General features: G+C 38.4%; 1 protein-coding gene across 1 annotated transcript in view; it reads right to left on the reverse strand.

Annotated features, from left to right (window-relative positions):
- Positions 1 to 3980: 3980 nt before the first annotated feature.
- Positions 3981 to 20644, reverse strand: part of hmgcra (3-hydroxy-3-methylglutaryl-CoA reductase a) — a 39674-nt gene continuing 23010 nt past the window's right edge. The window contains exons 14-20 of the mRNA XM_061986589.1: positions 19301 to 19458; positions 19111 to 19216; positions 18861 to 19031; positions 11923 to 12063; positions 11696 to 11854; positions 11358 to 11512; positions 3981 to 5702 (exon numbers count right to left, since the gene is read on the reverse strand). Of these exons, the coding sequence (XP_061842573.1) occupies positions 5648 to 5702; positions 11358 to 11512; positions 11696 to 11854; positions 11923 to 12063; positions 18861 to 19031; positions 19111 to 19216; positions 19301 to 19458 (945 nt within the window). The 3' untranslated portion in view covers positions 3981 to 5647. The remainder of the gene's footprint in view (positions 5703 to 11357; positions 11513 to 11695; positions 11855 to 11922; positions 12064 to 18860; positions 19032 to 19110; positions 19217 to 19300; positions 19459 to 20644) is intronic.

A 20644-nucleotide genomic window follows, 5' to 3' on the forward strand; every position in this document is an offset into this window, starting at 1 on the left:
TGTCCATATGTGCACTTGGCACCAGGACACACTAGGCCGCAGTTCCATGATCGACTTTGTAGTTGTGTCATCGGATTTGCGGCCTCATGTTTTGGACACTCGAGTGAAGAGAGGGGCTATGCTTTCTACCGATCACCAACTGGTGGTGAGTTGGCTGCGATGGTGGGGGAGGATGCCGGACAGATCTGGCAGGCCCAAACGCATTGTGAGGGTCTGCTGGGAACCTTTGGTAGAGTCTCCTGTCAGAGAGACTTTCAATTCCCACCTCCGGAAGAACTTTGAACATGTCACGAGGGAGGTGCTGGACATTGAGTCCGAGTGGACCATGTTCCGCGCCTCTATTGTCGAGGCGGCTGACTGGAGCTGTGAATGCAAGGTAGTTGGTGCCTGTCGTGGCGGTAATCCATCATGGAAAGAAAAAAAATGTAAAAAGAAAAAAATATATATTAAATTGTTATATGTATCCAGTGATTATACTATAAAGTTATTTTCCATTTAACTTCACCAGTTTTAGATTATTTTTATTCAAAATCGCTGAATTTTCACATTTGCCGTTCAAATACTGAGAAGAGACGGTGCGGTGAACAGCAGCCAGTCGAGGCACGTCACTCAGTGCCTCAACATGGATTGCGAGCTCGGCTAACTGCTGGTCTGCTGTGCAGTGAGACCGTATTGCTATATGAACTATATTATACATTTCCATAGTTTAGTTAGCTGAGGTATATAATGTACAGTGTATTTTGTCAACAACTGTATGTGTGTAAAGTATTTCTTGTGCTGAGCGATCATAAAACGGCTGCAAAAGACGCACTGGCTGAGGCTCGCCTCCTGCACCCCCGCCGTAGAATGCACGGCAACCGACGGGAGTGTTATATCAACTAAAGCCCACACTTAAACTTTCCACGTGCAAGATTGAATCTATTTAAAAAAGTTATTTCATAAGAAGCCAAAAAGTGCAAAAACAATAATGTTCGTGTTGGAGGAGTTGTGAATGACTGCAGGGCCACAACATTAGGTACGCAGGTGTACCTAATTCACAACTCCTCCAACACGAACATTATTGTTTTTGCACTTTTTGGCTTCTTATTAAATAACTTTTGTAACCTATTTTTATGGGCTTTCCTCTTTGTGATGTTAAGTTCCTGTTATGCGCTGTTATACAGTATATGCCTTGAGCTCTTATTTTGAAGGCGCTAAGAGCGGAATTTTGACACGTTGGAGTGGAGCGGAAGTTTTTGAAAGAAGGTAAATAAAGTGGTCCTCGTGTAAACTGGAGCCTCCGTGTTTGTTATTTTGTAGTTTCATACAGTATAGGCGACATTTATAAACCCTCGGTTACACTTTTTTAAATAGATTCAATCTTGCACGTGGAAAGTTGAAGTGAGGGCTTTAGTTGATATAACACTCCCATCAGGGGGTTCATTAATCCAGCACAACAGCGGCGCATTTATAAGTAAAGGTAAGACCATAACGTTTTTTTTATTAAATGTGCTTTTTTGTGTGCTACAGTTTGTATGTGTAAAGTTAAAGTTAAGTTAAAGTACCAATGATTGTCACACACACACTAGGTGTGGTGAAATTTGTCCTCTGCATTTGACCCATCCCCTTGTTCACCCCCTGGGAGGTGAGGGGAGCAGTGGGCAGTAGCGGCGCCGCGCCCGGGAATCATTTTTGGTGATGTAACCCCCAATTCCAACCCTTGATGCTGAGTGCCAAGCAGGGAAGAATGCTGGTATGAGCTTTTAAACATAACCCGTTAACTGCTGCCAATCAAATGGTGAATAAGATACTCTTTAGAGTTCATATGTTTGTAAATCTGACTGTGATGAAGTCAGTGCCTCACCAGCCATGAACCTCACCGCACGTCACTGGTATATATATGTATATATATACACATGCATATATATATATACATATATATATATATATATATATATATATATATATACATATATATATATATATATATATATATATATATATATATATATATATATATATATATATACGTGTGTGTATATATACATATATATATATATACGTATATATACATATATATATGTGTATATATATATATATATATATATATATATGTATATATATATATATATATATATATATATATACATATATGTATAAATTGTTTAAATAAAGTACCATATAATCCAGACAGACAAAAATAAAACTTGAAACATTCAAATACATAATTATAAAAACATTATACTTAATAAAAATAAAACACACGCTTAGCTTAAACTAATTATGACTCCAATCACATCACAATAAAAATGATCTTAATATTTAATACAGGAGCAGTGCTACCGTATATAGCTTCTCCCAATAGCTCCACACTCTCGGCTGAAGACTTTATGCAATTCTTTACTAAAAAATGTTTTGCTCATTAGAAAGTAGAATTCTGTCACTAATCGACAGAATTTTACTTTAAAATGTACGATGTGTGTTTTTTTTTTTACAACATATTACTGCAATTCTAAAAACTGTACCACTGCTTTCTTTTTATTCTGGCAAAATGCCAATTTTCCATTTACAGTAATACATCGTAAAAACAACAGTCGTAGATTTTACTGTAAAAAAAAAAACAACTGGCAGTGGACAGAATTTTACTGTAAAAAACAATGGTAGAGTTTTTTTTAGTTTACAGTAATATGCTGTAAAAAAACGTTTCACTGCAAAATCTATTGTGAATTATACAGTGTACAATTTGATGGATAACTTGCTTTTAAATCATAAGTGAATTACTTATTTAAGTATTGGTTATTATTTTGAAAACAAAATTGTTTGGAAAGTATGATAAAATATTTGTTGCAATATTGGACACCATAACAGTTTAAAAGGTATGCAATTTCATGCAGTACATATATTTGTATCCCTCAAAATGGAAAAACTAATTCATTTATTAAGAACATATCAAATACTTTGACGTACATCATCTCCAGGCGTTGGCGGGCCTTATAAAATGATGTGGTGGGCCAGTATCAGCTTTTAGTGGCAATATCTAGGCCCCTTGCGTACTCTGTTTGCTGCACCGTCGTCATGTTTGTTTGGTGGCCCATCACTTGGTTTACTTCCGTTCAAAAGTCATGTGACCGAAAACAACCTGTACACAACCACACTCATACAAATACACACCCACATCGCATAAAACACGGCACATTGCGAATGCTTAACCTATTTACCATAACAATGTATAAGGTTAATATAGTCCGTGCCTCCTTCTTTCTCTCGGAATCCAATTATTCATATCATATACAGTATTGTGCATTTGAAGCAATCGTGTTGTTAACAGGGGTCATTATTATTTTTCATTCATTAATATTATTGTTTCAATAGCGCAATAATGTTCATTGTCAGTACTGTGTTATACTAAGTTATGTATTAGTGTTTGTTGTTCTCTTTGTCTTGTACCCTTCTAGTCCGCACAGTCTTCTTTACCCCCTCTTGCTCTGGTACAGTTGCGCCAAACACTAAATATATACAAAAATCAGTATAAAAAACAACAAATACATTAAAAAAAAACATTCCTTCAGTGACAGGGTTTTTGGCTTTAGATATTTATGTCTGTTTTTAGCTCTTTTAGTACAAAATGAAAATGCAAAAATATAATGGCTGACTAGATCAAATTTGGACACCCCTGACTTGAGTTGTACCTCGTGCTTAAGGACAATTGTGTTCTATGTGGGCAACTATGAACAAATTCAGTTTTTTTGCAATCACTGCCTTCTTCTCTGCATCCGAGGTCAAATCAAAAACCCAAAAGTCACACCTTTATATCAGTTCACTTCAAAAAGTACTTTCCCAGCTGGATACTGATTCACCGTGTACTGGAACCATCGACAATCAACGGATTTACTTGAGTTACGTGTAATTTATCAAGCAGATCATTTGTTCCAGATCAAAAAAAAATTGGAGAGGTTTGGGTCGGCTATAACAGCAGCAAAACATAAATGACCATCACATGCTTTACTTAAAAGTACATTTTATTACAAAGTATTATTTGGAACAAGACAATTCTTGCATTCATTCTATGGTCAGTTGAGTAACATCCACATGACGCTGCTGAGGACAGCATGAAGGTTTCCAGTCCACTTGCACTGTAAACAATGTGATTTAGTGCTGAGCAGTCATTACTTTGACAGATTTTTTGTGGCTATTTTGCAGAATAGTCTTTAACGATGGGAAGTGATCACCAAGGATAACTCGAGTCCTCTGCGATCGATGTTTAATCCAAACTCTTATTCTGGGAGTTTGACATTGAAAGTGGAGAACAGTATCTTGGCACAACATGAGGCAGGTAAAAAGGTTGGATGATTAAAAAACAACATTGATAATAGTAAAAATGACTAGAAGTGGTGTCTAAAGTCTGGCCTGCGGGTTCCGTTTGTCGCTCGCAGCTCATGTTTTATTGGTTTATGACATATTTTGAGAGAAAAAAAACCATGGCACATAATCACATAAAACATTTACTATTAAAGTTGAATGTGTCAGCCTTGCCTTTTGTTGAGTCCTCCAAAGTGTTTGTACTGTAAGTATTGTACTTATTGAGGACCACTGGTATAGGCCATCAATGGTATGTTGTCCAACAAAGAAGTAGCTTTTTCCAGGAAGCCGAGTGTGTTGTGTTGCGCCCTAAAAAGTGTTTATACCCATGTATAAAGCCTGCTGTTTGATTGCAATGTGCACCTTAGTCACAGTTTTCATTAACAAATTTGGAGGTGTCGAAATCGCCATGTGAAATTGCTAATGCTAATCAGTAGCATGTGTATGGTATATCGAGTGCAAATTAGCCGAGGGCTAGTGCATTTTAATAAAAACGGAGCCTTACTTTTGAGCGCTTTCTGTCAGACAGGCTTGCTTTGTTGGCATGGAAAATTGTAACATTACTTAGAGGCAGTCCACTACAAATACACCCGTTTGCCCATTATTTGATTCAAAATAGATTCATAATTTTCTAAAATGTATATAAAAAAATAAAGATTAAAAAAAAGGATCAGTTTTATAAAATACATTTTTAGGCCATCTCAATGCAACCAGAAAGAGCTTTTCTAAACTTCTTTTTTTTTTTTTTTAAAGTTTCATTATAACTATTATACCAAATAATACATTGCGAGAATCTGTTTGAATCGACAATCAGATTCTGAATCAAATATTCACCCCAGGCATCGGAATCGGATGAAAGGGTTAGGTGCTTGAGCCAATGCTGAGTTTGCAAGCGAACATAACGTCACATGTAACAGACGTATGGAAATATGCCTCCGTTTGGTTTGACGTGACTTGGTACCAAGTAGTATCACAGGAAATTGGTTGGTACCTATTAAAGTAGCAAATTCTGTACTCACCCCTGGTGATGATTACCACTGCAAAATGATTTAATCTAAAATAGAAAAACATGTTTTTTATGAGAGGTTTGAGTTGAAAGTGCATCAAATGGATCACAATTCTGTCCGTGTGATCCAAGCAGACCATTTATTCCGCAGATGTCATTTAACAACAACTGACTGATGAGTGAACTTTCTAAAATAACTTTTGTAGTTGCATCCAGTCCCTTTATTTTGGCCATCTTGTCCTAAGTTAGCTGATTCAGCCAATAGCGATGCTGACAGAAGGAAGTCAGGCTGCAGTCGTTCTCTCAGGAGGCGCTTTTGGTGCATGTTCCTCCAGTCTCTTGAAGGTTCACCTTGGATCTGAAAACAGGATGGGTAAAGATGATTAAAACGCATCTTTGAGATACACTTATGGTTTACTGTAGGTTATGTGGTTGATGTATGAATCCGGTTTGGTTGGTAAATACTTGCTCCTGAAGGAAATTATATTTCTGTTAATATGGTATGTTGAATTATGTCAAACAAATAAAACATGTCCAATCAGATTTCAGCTTATATGTGTTGCCATGTCAGTGAAATCTGCCTGGACTGTACTGTATGTTTAAACGGCGGACACGTAACCTAAGACACCAGGTCGATGCCAACATGCAAAAAATACATGGTTAACTGCTTTGTTCCGTATCGTCAGTACCGAATACTGAACAACTCTTTTTCCTCAACGAGCTTCATCAACGAGCACTGAGTCAGCAGCAAAGGAGAAGGTGTTTCCATACGTTTCATTATTAGTGGAAGTCTGTCACTAATTTGGTGTTTCTGGTTGGCCATAGCTCACAAACAAATGATAATGGCGTGTCGGTGTAGCATAACCTACAGTTTTGTTACCTCATAGGCGTAGACCTGAGCTGATATTCGATAAGTCAATTAACCGACGATAAATAAAAATTAAAGTCGGTAAGTTTTCCAAGGTCTATAAATCGCCATGTGCATGCTTCAAGAGCATTCACGCTTTTAGCGGCTACGCGCGTTTGTACCGTAGCGGAATGAAAAGAAGGAGGCACAGTTCAACTAGTTAGCATGTAACAGCTAACATGGACACAATGAACATAAAACCAACTGCCATCGCACCAATGTGGTAATATTTCAGTTGAAACCTATGGAACAAGATGGTTCAACACTGAGAAGCCAGTTTGCCGAATGTGCGCAACTACAACAAACCTGCACGCCCACTTGAAACACAACCACTCCACAGTCCACACTCTCTCTGCGTATGGTGAACAAGCCAGGTTAGTGTAAACAAAACCGTGCAAAATGCAAAGTGTGGTTAAATACATTGCCATAGACATGCTGCCTTTTAATACTGTTATAAAACTAGCATTTAAAAAACAAAGTGCTGTCATGTCATGCTGGTGTTCCTCACCCGGAATCTGCCAAACTTCATTTTGTTTTGCATATGACTGTTAAAATATCTGTTTAAAGTGCAGTGTTGATAATGTTACTTTGCACTTTTGTTTACGAAGGTCCTAACTTGATTGTCACTTAAGTCATGTACAACTCCACCTCTGCCTACATGTTCAATATAGAAGAGCAACTTTGATTGTCAATACTTAATTTAGCTATTGTATTTATTGTTATTGTTGTGTATATTTGAGACCCCCCCACCCCCTCCTAAATATATGTTATTGCTTTTGGTGGTAATTTGTATTCAAGTGCAAAATGTTGCTAACAGACAAAGTATATTTTATTATTATGTTTGTTTTATTCAACTCGGAGATTTCAATGTTTTCATTTCAATTACAATGTTAAAATACATGAGAAATACAAGTCTATTGCATTTGAAAGGATATACATCATTATTATACATCAATGGTTAATTTGGTCTAATGAAAATATTGGCAATATCTTTTATAATTGGTAGGTCAATATATCGTCAAGTAAAACTTGTAACGGCCCAGGCCTATATATATGCGCCTGCTTTGCCAGAGAATGAGACGTATCAGAAATGATCCACTTTGTTGCTATATTTAGCAAGTAGAGCTACATATTAAAAGTAAAAGAAGTGTATCTTGTGTCATTCATTTATTTAATAATCAAACACCAGCGGTCTTGAAAGTATTTTCCGCGCAAGTGAGAGTGGAGATCCGCCACCACAAGCCCAGGGATTGTGCAGAAAAGCTCCAAAAGCGTGCCAACTAAGGCCATGTCTACACTAAGGCGAATATTTATTTAGCCTAAGCCCCGTTTCAGCCACACTAAACCATCGTTTAAGGTCCCCCTCCTCAGAATTTTTTTTACACAAGTAAGTAAGCCTTGTATTTCTTGAATCTCCGGCTCTTAGCCTTGTATGGACTCATTGATTGTTTACAAAGTGAGTTCGGAGAGGAATTGATGCCAGAAAGAACACGCCCACACAGGAAGTGACGTCAGAAAGAACACACCACAGCCAGCTTCATAACAAAGCGGTTTTGTAGCTCGGAGCTAACCGCTGGAAATATGAAGGCGGATCATACAGACATGCCCGTGTTTCTCCTTCTTCTACATGTACAGGCGCTTGTGGAAATCACACATGAATACCTTAAGAGAAAGCGATTGCAGCTATTTCGGATACAACACTTCTCAGACGGCAAGAGAAGTTTCGAATGCACGACAAATTTTGTTCATTTGTCAAAGGAGAGTCAACGAGAATGCGGACTCCCGTGGATGTGATAAAAAAGGTAGCGTTTGCTTTGTATTACCTGGCTGTCGAGGGAAAACTAACTACGGAAAACAGCGAATGCATTTAGACGGGCAAAGCAGACTGTATCAGTTATTGTCCGCAATGTATGTCGTAGACTCAACGTCTAGGTCCAGAGTATATAAAGTTACCAAAAATGAATGGACAATGAAGGTGAAGGCAAAAGAGTTAGGAGAGTCCTGACCACATACTGTATCTAGATCCCTAGATTGATTGTTGTTAAATGTTCTTTGTCACATTGTTTACGTGTCTAATAAAGATTTGATTCATTTATGATGGCTCAGGTGTGATTCACTACAATAGGGCCCCAGAGCACACTGGATTCCAGTTAATTGAAATACCACAACACTGGATATTGTTCAGATAAGTTAAATTTAAGAAATTGCACACAAAGCAACACTAGATTTGACTATGACGTGCACATTTTCCGCGCATGCGTACTAGGTCGCGTTGCGCCGGCGGACGGAGGGGGGCGGGGGTCTTAAACGGTGGTATTGTTATGTGTGGACACGGATAAGGTTAGGTGTGATTTACCCTTATATTATTTGTGTAAACGGGGCCTAAACCTTTATCACTTCCATGAGTGCTAAGAAAAGACCATTTAGATATACTCTTCTGTTGCCTGGCAACACTTTGAACACCACTGCTTTACTTATGTCACCAGGAAAGCAAAGTGTGGCCTGGGGGCCATTTGCTGAACACACCTCTTTTTTATGACACAATAGGGAAAAATTAAACAAACAACAAAAAAACTGTACAAATGTAAAAATATAGCAAAAAGGCATAGTATGAAAAAAGGCTGAAATGTTGATAGTAATATTGAATTTGAAAAAATTGTCTTTAAATAGGTTAATAAAAAGAACAAAAACATATTTCATCCAAAATGAGATGTATAATTAAATACGTGTTTGTTTTTTTACACTTGAAGGCTCCACAACAGTGCTGTTGTCTTTAGAATGTCAAATACTTTTTATTTGTGATCATATTTATCAGCACAGCATTGTTTGTTTTGATGTACTGGGAAGTTCTAAAACACTGCCGTTCTTTTTTCAATGTATAGTTCAGAGATCGATTGATATGTTTTTTTCAGAGCCGATACCGATTATTAGTAGTCAAGGAGGCCAATAACCGATATTTGGAGCCAATATTCATTTGCATTAGAAGTTATTTAAAAATGAAAAGTATACGTCAGTAAACAGCTGGACAAGGCTTTAAGTCGTTTTTTAAACAATTTTTTTTAGGAAAAGTCAGACCAGTAGCGACAATGTTTAATGCAGCGCAAATGTTGTGGTTAATTTAGCAGCAAAAAATGAGAATGTGCGAGCTCCTGCCTGCTCCAATTTACCGGTCTCCTATTTGTCAAGATTTTTTTACAAAGTGTGGGTTTTTGGCAGAGATTTCTTCTCTGTTGTCTCTTATGTCCTTCCATCCCTGTCGCGTTATTTGATTGAATCCCGGAACATAAAAATGGCCGCACTCCTTTAATGAGCCTACGCTGCGAGTGTTGCGGACGGAGGGAGGCTTGGCGAGAGACTCCATCGAGCAATAAACAACCAAAAGTGGACCAGGAAGACGCTGGGAAAGAAGGACAAAAACAGGATTTCCGAGCAAAAAAAATGGGAGATTTTATAGGTAAGCAGAAGAAACCTACTGTACAAGCAACCAGCAGGGAGAGAAAGGTTATTACTATATACTTGAGTAAATATTTATTTTATATACCGTATTTTCCGCACCATTAGACGCACCTAAAAACCACAAATTTACTCAAAAGCTGACAGTGCGGCTTTTAACCCGGTGCGCTTTATATATGGATTAATATTAAGATTCATTTTCATAAAGTTTCGATCTCGCAACTTAGGTAAACAGCCGCCATCTTTTTCCCCGGTAGAACAGGAAGCGCTTCTTCTTCTACGCAAGCAACCGCCAAGGTAAGCACCCGCCCCCATAGAACAGGAAGCGCTTCTTCTTCTACTGTAAGCAACCACCCGCCCCCGGAAGAAGAAGAAGCGCGCGGATTTTCGTTTCATTTCCTTTGTGTGTTTACATCTGTAAAGACCAGACTACAAAATGGCTCCTACTAAGCGACACGCGTATAACGCAGAATTTAAACTTAAGGCAATAAGTCATGCAGAAGAACACGGAAATAGAGCAGCAGCAAGAGAATATAACATAAATGAATCAATGGTGCGTAGGTGGAGGAAGCAAGAAGATGACCTGCGCCAGGTAAAGAAGACAAAACAGAGTTTCCGAGGGAACAAAGCAAGATGGCAACTGTTGGAGGACAAACTCGAACAGTGGGTTGTTGAGCAGAGAGCAGCAAGCAGAAGTGTCAGCACCATCACTATTCGAATGAAGGCAACAACGCTAGCAAGCGAACTTCACCTGGATGATTTTAAAGGTGGTGCTTCTTGGTGTTTCCGGTTCATGAAAAGACGCTTATAGACTACGGTGTCGTCACAGACTACAAAGGCGGACTCGCACAATTTTTCAGGATTTATAGAGATCCCAAATACAGATCAGCAGGTACCAGAAGGTAAGAAAAGTTGTGTTTGCATAATATTGCGAAACAAAGTGCCAGATAATATGTCTTACCTTATACACACACTTTTCAATTCGGACACCGAAGACGAAGAATTCGAAGGATTTACGAATGAAGAATAACTTCAGAAAGTGAGTGCTATGTTTATTTTGTGTGTTATGTCATTAACGTTCGAGCAACATTATGTTGCTATTGCTCTGCACTATTTTGAATTTTACTATGTTTGTGATTGCACATTTGCGTACATTTTGGGACAGAGTTGTTAGAACGCTGGTTTTTAATATATTATTAAAATTTGACTGACCTATCTGACTGTTTTTTTGACATTCCCTTTAGCGCAGCGTAGGCGCGGCTTATAGTCCGGGGCGGCTTATTGGTGGACAAAGTTATGAAATATGCCATTCATTGAAGGTGCGGCTAATAATCCGGTGCGCCTTATAGTGCGGAAAATACGGTACTAAATACTGGTATATATTGTATCTGCTTATGATACAATGCTTACAATGCTTATGCTATCTGTTGTAGTTGTACAAAAAAATTAAATTAAGATAAAAAGAGACCAATACAATACCAATACAGTATCCTGATATCGGTCGAGCTCTACCTTTTGGCAGGTGTTATTGATATTTAAATTCTGTTGATGCTCGCTGATTTTAAATACTTGACACTTTCAAACACTTTCCAATAAAGTAGTCCAATTAAAAGAGTAGCTTGTTATCCTTATTAAGCATAAAAAAACAGTTACCTGTTGTGTGTCAGGTGACTCTTGACCAGGTGTCCAGCTGTCAGGGCAGCCATCAGTGAGAGTTCTCCAGCCAGCACAGTGGCACACACGATCTTCGCCAGTTGTCTGGCGTTGGCCCCCGGACAGTCCTCACTGGCGCCTTGCACACCCAACATCTGCACACATAAAGATAATCCACTTACAATAACTTGAACATGAGCTAACCCACTAAAATGGTTCATTGTTGGAGCCCATCCTTGCTAATTTTAGGTGAGAGGAGAGGTATTGAACTATAGGACATGAAATGTGGAGCGACTTTGCTCTGATAAATATTCTGTGGCGTGCATGGTGGAGCCTACCTGAAGACAAGCTTGCTGGGGAGGGAGATTGGTTCCCCCGCCGACTGTGCCCAGTTCGATGGAGGGCATGGTGCAGCTGATGTACAGGTCTTCTCCTGTAGGCCCTGACGCCTCCATCAGGGTGATGCAGTTACTGCTGCTGACTGACTGTGCAGGATCCTGCAGTACACACGTTTTGTGAAGCCAGGGATGAAACTGTGCTTAGGGAGAATTGTTGGGAAAATCACCTGTCCACATGCGATGTAGATAGCTGCCACCATGTTAGCCGCATGCGCGTTAAATCCACCGATGCTGCCTGCCATGGCAGAGCCCACAAGGTTTTTGTTGATGTTCACTTCCACCAGAGCTACTGTTGTGGTCTTCAAAACCTACAATGCATTTTAACAACATAAGACACTCAAGTTAAAGTTGTCCATCTTAAAGTGAAAACAAACAAAAAAACAAAAACAAAAACAAAAATATATATATATATACACATTTATCGATATTCCTTATTGATACCGGTATTCATCAGTACTCTTATGGGTACCATGTGTAATTGGTAGAAATAAAGATGTGAAAAAAAATAATTTTTGTTGACTATTTTATTTAGCACAAGAGGTTGTACACCACCAACATCATGTAATATGTCACAGCAAGGAAGTCCTTTATCAACAGCTGCTTTTTAATGCAGTCGTTATGTCATCATCTTGTAAAGACCGCACAGATCATCACAGTGTTTCTTTTCATTAAAATGACACTCAGCAGGAAATAATATTTATGTACGGCATTCATGTGCAGTGCAGACCTTTTACATGATATATCAAATACTGTGAAAAGCAATACAATCAATTAGCATTTTGGGTGGGTGTGCACTTAAAGGGGAACTGCACTTTTTTGGGGAATTTTGCCGATCGTTCACAATCATTGTGCAGTCTAACTTGTAAAAATCGACTCATTCTTGGTAGCTAGCAATGCAGCTAATGGCAGCAATCAATTGTACCTCTAAATCCATTTAAAAATACCCTCAAAAACCGTCAACAATACTTAATTTACCTTCAGTAACCTGTATAATAACCAAGCTGTAGGGACATTGTTATTGTAAGAGCAAACACTCTTTTTCTATTGTAGTAACACATCGGCGTGCTACGGTATTAGCCGTAAAAGCGAACTACGGCAAGAGATAAGCTAGCTTCTACATCAACACAAAACACGATTGAGTTTGTAATGCACAACACTGTGATACAAAACCAATTTGAACTGATTGAAAAACATGACCATTATATTACAGTATCTGTAAAGTATTGTTTCATGTTTTGTTTGTACACAGCTAGCCAGACAGCAATAAAGTGTGACTCACTCGATGGACAGTTGTGCATTTGGTCCAGCTGGCCAGGGACGCTTTTTACAGTTTATTTTGGTAAGCACTCCATTTATGTTGAAATAGCATGGCTTCAAATTCCACATTTTGCAGCTTCGAGTCGCTTTAACTTCACTCTGCGCCAATGTCTCACTCTTCCTTCGTGCTGGCTTCTATAACCAGTAGTTTATCTTCAGTATATTTAGTTTAAAAATAAGGTTGTGAATCCTCATTTGTCAAAAAATAGTCGTCTTTGTTGTTCTTTATGAAGGTGTCTGTTACTACATTATATACACACTTGAAGTGTGTATATTGTACATATTACAGACAGACAGACAGACACTTGCAGTGTGTATAAAAAACATTGATGGAGGGTTTTGAAGATGTTTTAGAGTCTTTGAACGCTACCATGGTGACTCCTATTAGCCGCATCTTTCAAGCGTTTATCATTCTTAAAATTAAAAAAAAATATGTGTGTTCTTGTCTCTCATAATGATTGTGAAGATTAGGCAAAATCCCAAATAAAAGGTGCAGTTCCCCTTCACGCAGTGTGTGTGTGGAGGTTTGGCATGGTCGGCGCGCCTGCTGCGGAATGGGGTGTGTAAGGACTGGCCTTGAAGCACAGCTGGCAGGTGATTGGATTACCCAGCTGGGATTGATCATCCAATCACCTGTCATGCTTATCAGTAGCGGCCGGGGCCGAGACACACGAATGGGAGTTGGAGTTGGAGCGAGACGACACACGCATGCAAGACCACGCCGAGACGAGAGAGAGAGAGAGAAAGCCAAAAGAGACTGGAAAGTCGCCGAGCAGAGGGCTGTGCTGGTGTGCTCACACAGCAGAGTCGGACTGAAAAGTTGCAGAGCAGAGTGCTTTCCTGGCGCGTGCGCAAAATAAGATATTATTCAAACCAGACTCCCGGGCTCCCGTGAAGGTCTATTGCAGGGGTCACCAACCTTTTTGAAACCAAGAGCTACTTCTTGGGTAATGATTAATGCGAAGGGCTACCAGTTTGATACACACTTAAAGGGGAGCATTATCACCAGACCTATGACGTCACATCGGGAAGCAATCCGCCATTTTCTCAAACACATTACAAACACAGAGTCAATCAGCTCTGTTATTTTCCGTTTTTTCGACTGTTTTCCGTACCTTGGAGACATCATGCCTCGTCGGTGTGTTGTCGGAGGGTGTAACAACACGAACAGGGACGGATTCAAGTTGCACCAGTGGCCCAAAGATGCGAAAGTGGCAAGAAATTGGACGTTTGTTCCGCACACTTTACCGACGAAAGCTATGCTACGACAGAGATGGCATAGAAGAATATTGACCCTAGCTTCCCTGGACTGCTGACATCAACTCCAAAACTGGACAGATCAGCTTTCAGGAAAAGAGAGCAGATGAGGGTATGTCTACAGAATATATTAATTGATGAAAACTGGGCTGTCTGCACTCTCAAAGTGCATGTTGTTGCCAAATGTATTTCAAATGCTGTAAACCTAGTTCATAGTTGTTAGTTTCCTTTAATGCCAAACAAACACATACCAATCGTTGGTTAGAAGGCGATCGCCGAATTCGTCCTAGCTTTCTCCCGTGTCGCTGGCTGTCGTGTCGTTTGTTGGTTTCGCTTGCATACGGTTCAAACCGATATGGCTCAATAGCTTCAGTTTCTTCTTCAATTTCGTTTTCGCTACCTGCCTCCACACTACAACCATCCGTTTCAATACATGCGTAATCTGTTGAATCGCTTAAGCCACTGAAATCCGAGTCTGAATCCGAGCTAATGTCGCTATACCTTGCTGTTCTTTCCGCCATGTTTGTTTGTATTGGCATCACTGTGTGACGTTACAGGAAAATGGACGGGTGTATATAACGATGGTTAAAATCAGGCACTTTGAAGCTTTTTTTAGGGATATTGCGTGATGGGTAAAATTTTGAAAAAAACTTCGAAAAATAAAATAAGCCACTGGGAACTGATTTTTAATGGTTTTAACCCTTCTGAAATTGTGATAATGTTCCCCTTTAAATAAATTGCCAGAAATAGCAAATTTGCTCAATTTACCTTTAACTCTGTTATTATTAATAATTTATATATATATTATATTTATCTTTGTGGAAACATTGATCATCTTAATTATTTCTCACAATAAATATATATAGAAACAGATAAATATCAATATGCAACACTTTATTTTTATATTTTCTCTAAGTGCACATTTTTCAAATTGAACATTTTCAAATGATCACTTCTAAGACAGTCTTGTGAAATCACAATATCCCATTTTAACTAGCTAGCCACTAACATTTTTTTTAACAAATCATGAATTACTTTGCACCATTTTGTACAAATAATAACTCATGTAAAATACAAAAGTCAACTCTCAAATGTTTTAATAAATCATGTCACACTTTGAACTGGACACCAAATCTGTTATCTGTTTCTTTGTCAGTTAGTGAAGACCAAGATCAGCTTGCTAGTAAATAAATACAATTTAAAAAATAGAGGCAGCTCACTGGTAAGTGCTGCTATTTGAGGTATTTTTAGAACAGGCCAGCGGGCTACTCATCTGGTCCTTACGGGCTACCTGGTGCCCGCGGGCACCGCGTTGGTGACCCCTGGTCTATTGTGATCAGGAGAACCCACAAGAGGGAAACCACCACAGTGTGTTTTAAAGGAAACGCCTACACACTCAAACCGTTTGCAGACATATGCAGAAAGCGGGTTATAAATGGGACTTTGGAGCAAAATTTACACTAAAACATAATACAGATCATCTCAACCAGAGGTTCTTAACTTTTCCACCTGGGGCCCACTCAAATATCAACAGTGAATTAGTAATCTTACTCTTGATTTTAAATCATATTCAATAATTATATCTAAACTACTTACAGTTTACAACCTTGTCAAATTATATGAAAACAAATGTTAATCACAAACAGGCTTAGGTCAGGCTGATTATAAGAACAAGTATTAACCAAATATACTGCATATGAAAGGTACTAGGGTTGTACGGTAAACCGGTATTAGTATAAGAACGCGATACTAATGAATCATATTCGGTACTATACCGCCTCTGAAAAGTACCGGTCCGCCAAATTTAAATTGATATTATGTTTATAAACTCAGGAAATATGTCCCTGGACACATGAGGACTTTGAATATGACCAATGTATGATCCTGTAACTACTAGCAAAAGGCTTTCGATACCATTGATCACCAGATTTTGGTAAACAAACTGGAAAACTATGGCATAAGGGGAGTGGCAGGGAAATGGCTGAAGAGCTACTTGAATGAGAGACAGCAGATTGTTCAGATCGACCAACATCAATCTACACTCATGAACATATCCTGTGGAGTCCCCCAGGGGTCGATACTGGGACCCACACTATTTATAATGTATATCAATGAAATATGTAAAGTATCAACACTGCTGAAGTTCATCCTCTTTGCTGACGACACAACCATTACATGTGCAGGTGACGACGTTAAGCAACTTCTGGCCTCTGTAACTGAGGAGATGATCAAGTTAAAAACTTGGTTTAATACCAACAAATTGTCTCTCAATTTAAAGAAGACCAAAATCATGCTCTTTAGCAATCGCAAAAGTGAAATACCCATCAGGATTGTTATTGATGATACACCAATAGAATATGTTCAACAAAATTCATTCTTAGGAGTGGTAATACCGGTAGATGAAAATATATCATGGAAGCCTCATATAAATTACCTGAGGACAAAAGTTGCTAAATGTGTTGGAATGATGAGGAGATCATGTCATTTATTGAACACCAATGCTCTGCTTTTATTGTATCATTCATTTATTATGTCATATCTAAACTATTGTGTTGAAGTCTGGGGAAATTGTTATAAATCCCATCTACAGCCTTTAGTCACTCTGCAGAAAAAGGCCATTAGGATTGTGTCCAATGTTCACTACTTACATCATTCAAATCCACTATTCATGGAGTTAAAGCAACTTAAACTGCACGATGTGATCAATTTTAAAACTGCTCAAATTATGTTTAGGGCATCCCAAAACTCTCTACCATCCAATATACAAAACCTATTCCAGGATAGAGATGCTCATCATAGTTACAGTCTAAGAGGAAACAACAAATTATATTTGCCTAAATTTAGAACAACTTTAAAATCAATGTGCATTTCAGTGTGTGGAGTCAGTCTGTGGAACAACTTAGGGGACGAGTTAAAAACCTGTTCTAACATGATTACATTTAAAAGACTGTTTAAAAAAGAAGTACTGAAGAAGTACGAGGAGGAAAGAGAGTGATGCCCTCAGCACAGAGCCATGGGAGAGAGGTGTATGGTCAGAGAGTGTTTGGGCCTGTGTGTGTGTGTATGTGTGTATGTGTGTGTGTGTGTGTGTGTTTTGTCTCGTCTCGTCTTGTTTTATAGTAACAGTGGTACTATTGTATTGTTAGTGTACAGGAGCTTTTCTTGTTTTTGTTTGTATAGTATTGTTCTTGTATTATATTGTTTATGTTAAATGTGGAATGAGTGAGAGGGGTTGGGATATTATAAGCATTTGCTTCATCCAACCCCTTTTCAAGCCTTGCATAAATGTCCCTGCCAAAATGTTTTAAAAAAAAAAGTGTGTGTTGTACTGTGCAGGTTTGAAATAAATAATTCAATCAATCAATCACTTGGTATTGGATTGATACCCAAATGTGTGGTATCATCCAAAACTAATGTAAAGTATCAAACAACAGAAGAATAAGTGATTACATTTTAACAGAAGTGTAGATAGAACATGTTAAATTATAAATTATAAATGATAAATGGGTTATACTTGTATAGCGCTTTTCTACCTTCAAGGTACTCAAAGCGCTTTGACAGTATTTCCACATTCACCCATTCACACACACATTCACACACTGATGGCGGGAGCTGCCATGCAAGGCGCTAACCAGCAGCCATCAGGAGCAAGGGGTGAAGTGTCTTGCCCAAGGACACAACAGACGTGACTAGGATGGTAGAAGGTGGGGATTGAACCCCAGTAACCAGCAACCCTCCGATTGCTGGCACGGCCACTCTACCAACTTCGCCACGCCCAAAAGAGAAAGTAAGCAGATATTAATAATTAATAATTAATTTTCTACCACTTGTCTTTAATAATTTTGACAAAATAATAGAATGATAAATGACACAATATGTTACTGCATATGTCATCAGCTAAATTAGGAGCCTTTGTTTGCTTACTTACTAAGAAAAGACAAGTTGTCTTGTATGTTCACTATTTTATTCAAGGACAATAAGAAACATATGTTTAATGTACCGTAAGATTTTTTGTTAAAATAAAGCCAATAATGCAATTTTTTTTTATTTAGAAAAGTACCGAAAAGTATCGAAATAATTTTGGTACCGGTACCAAAATATTGGTATCAGGACAACACTAGAAGGGACATTTAAACTGATGAAAAATACCTTCACTGTACATACAATTATATTGTGCAAAAATAAATTACATTAATAATGAATATGATTCTTAACTCAACTGTCAATAAAATGAACAATAGGCTCTGGCCGTATGGTTAAGAAACACATATATAGTGTTAAATGTAGATTAAAGTCATCACAGGTCCAGACGTGTTTTATGTGTTCAGAATCTCTGAAGAAATTTGAACAGGTTAGCAAAACAGCCTTAGAGGAAAAAAATATAATTCAAGCTAAATTTGAATCTAATATTACATTTATGTCTTTGCGTTAGAGAATTTGCCATCATGGATAATGGATGTGTGTGTCGGACACTAAAACCTTCGAGAGCTAATGAAGTCGACACAATGTCAAGGAAAACAGTGACTTTCACCTCTTTGACGACATGAGCAGGGATGGTGGCTTCACACACTGCAGATTTTCCCCGGCCTTCAATCCAGTTAATGGCAGCTGGTTTCTTGTCGGTACAGTAGTTCCCACTGACAGCCAGTACTTGCAACTCTGGAAAGTGCTGCTGAAGTCTGCCGAGTGCCTGCTCTGTACCCTGCAGCAAGACAAGGTTTCAGTAGGTTTTTTTCTTGACCTTTCAACTCTATTCAAAATGTCTTCACACGCACACTGACCTTTGAGATCATATTCATCCCCATGGCATCACCTGTCTTAGAATGAAAACGAATGTAGAGGTTTCTTCCAGCCTGACCAACCAGCAACTTCTGCAACCGAGCAAACCTGCCAACATGAACCGCAGGTGTGACTAAACAAGGAGCAGGCGATGCATGACATCGTGATCCAACCTGGCGGCTGTCCGTTTACCTGCTGGTGCTGTCAAATGCTTCTTTGATGACCTGGAAACCATCTGTGCTCTCCAACCAGGCTGAAACCTCAGCAGCCTGGCAGGCAGAGGGCAGCCTCACCACAGGTCCTCGGGTCATTCTGTCAGCTAGGATACGACTGCTGGCTCCGCCTGCCAGCTGCAGCATGCAGGGGACCCAAGCCAGTTACACACGATATAATGGCAGGATACAGTCGTACCTCGGTACACCGCCCTTCAAACACTGCCGCTTCACAGAAAAACTATTCTAAAGCATATTTAATAAGGGTGCTGAAAAAAATCGAAATCCTGATTTTTATTTATACCTTTTATAAATCAATTCCTAATTTCAGAATCGATAAACACAAAATCATAAAATTATAAAAATGTTTTATAATAAATTCTTGGAAATTATAGAGTAATAAAAAAAACTATTACAATTTAAAAAAATAAATTAAATCCTCAAATTATGAATCGATATACTGTAGAAAATGAACAAATAAAAATCATGTTTTAAATATATTAAATATGCTTTGGATTTTATTTTTATTTTAATCAACAATGCAGTGAAGTTGCAGTGTATGAAGCGCAGTGTGGTGAGGCTAAAAATATATATTTGATATTAAAAAAAACAAAAAAACACTATAAATTGTACGTCTGCAGCCAACAGGAGCTTTTATGACCTGTAAGCTGGTTTGAAAAGGTTTTATCATCATGTATATACTAGGTAATATATTTTGTGAATCAAGAATTGATACTGAATCAAATCATCATCCCAAAATTTTGAATTGAATTGAATTGTGAGGTGCCAAAGAGTCCCACCTGTAATATTTGCTATATTTGTAGGCCTAATTAAGTCTTATGAATAATACAGTGCAATATTTGTCTTATTTTCTATGATTATGTTGTGGTGTTCGATAAAGACATTTACCAAACTTCTGTTTCCAGGCTAAGGGTGAACATGTTCCGACATTGATGCAACCAAATTTTAGCAGAACTACTTTTTGACTAAGTCCAAATTGGTGGATCTTTGGCGTGAACGATGTGGAATGACAACGTGGGACACGCAATGCTAAAACCAGACAATATGGGTGCTATTTCATCTTTGCGGGAATCTAATTATGATAAACTTATTTAGAAGGACGTAAACAGTTTTATCATGTTCTAAATATATATTTATTATCATTTACCATGGTCAGGGACACCTGTACAGCAGGGAAGGGATTCATATGGCCCCATTCTTGGGTGGCTCTCACGTGAAGAAGAGGTGGGGGGTTGATCATTTTGCAATGCAGTCTGCTGAAAATGATGGAAAGGGCCACTCTCCATAGCAACTGACATTGTGG

The sequence above is a fragment of the Nerophis lumbriciformis genome, linkage group LG12, assembly GCF_033978685.3.
Source record: "Nerophis lumbriciformis linkage group LG12, RoL_Nlum_v2.1, whole genome shotgun sequence".
NCBI lineage: Eukaryota > Metazoa > Chordata > Actinopteri > Syngnathiformes > Syngnathidae > Nerophis > Nerophis lumbriciformis.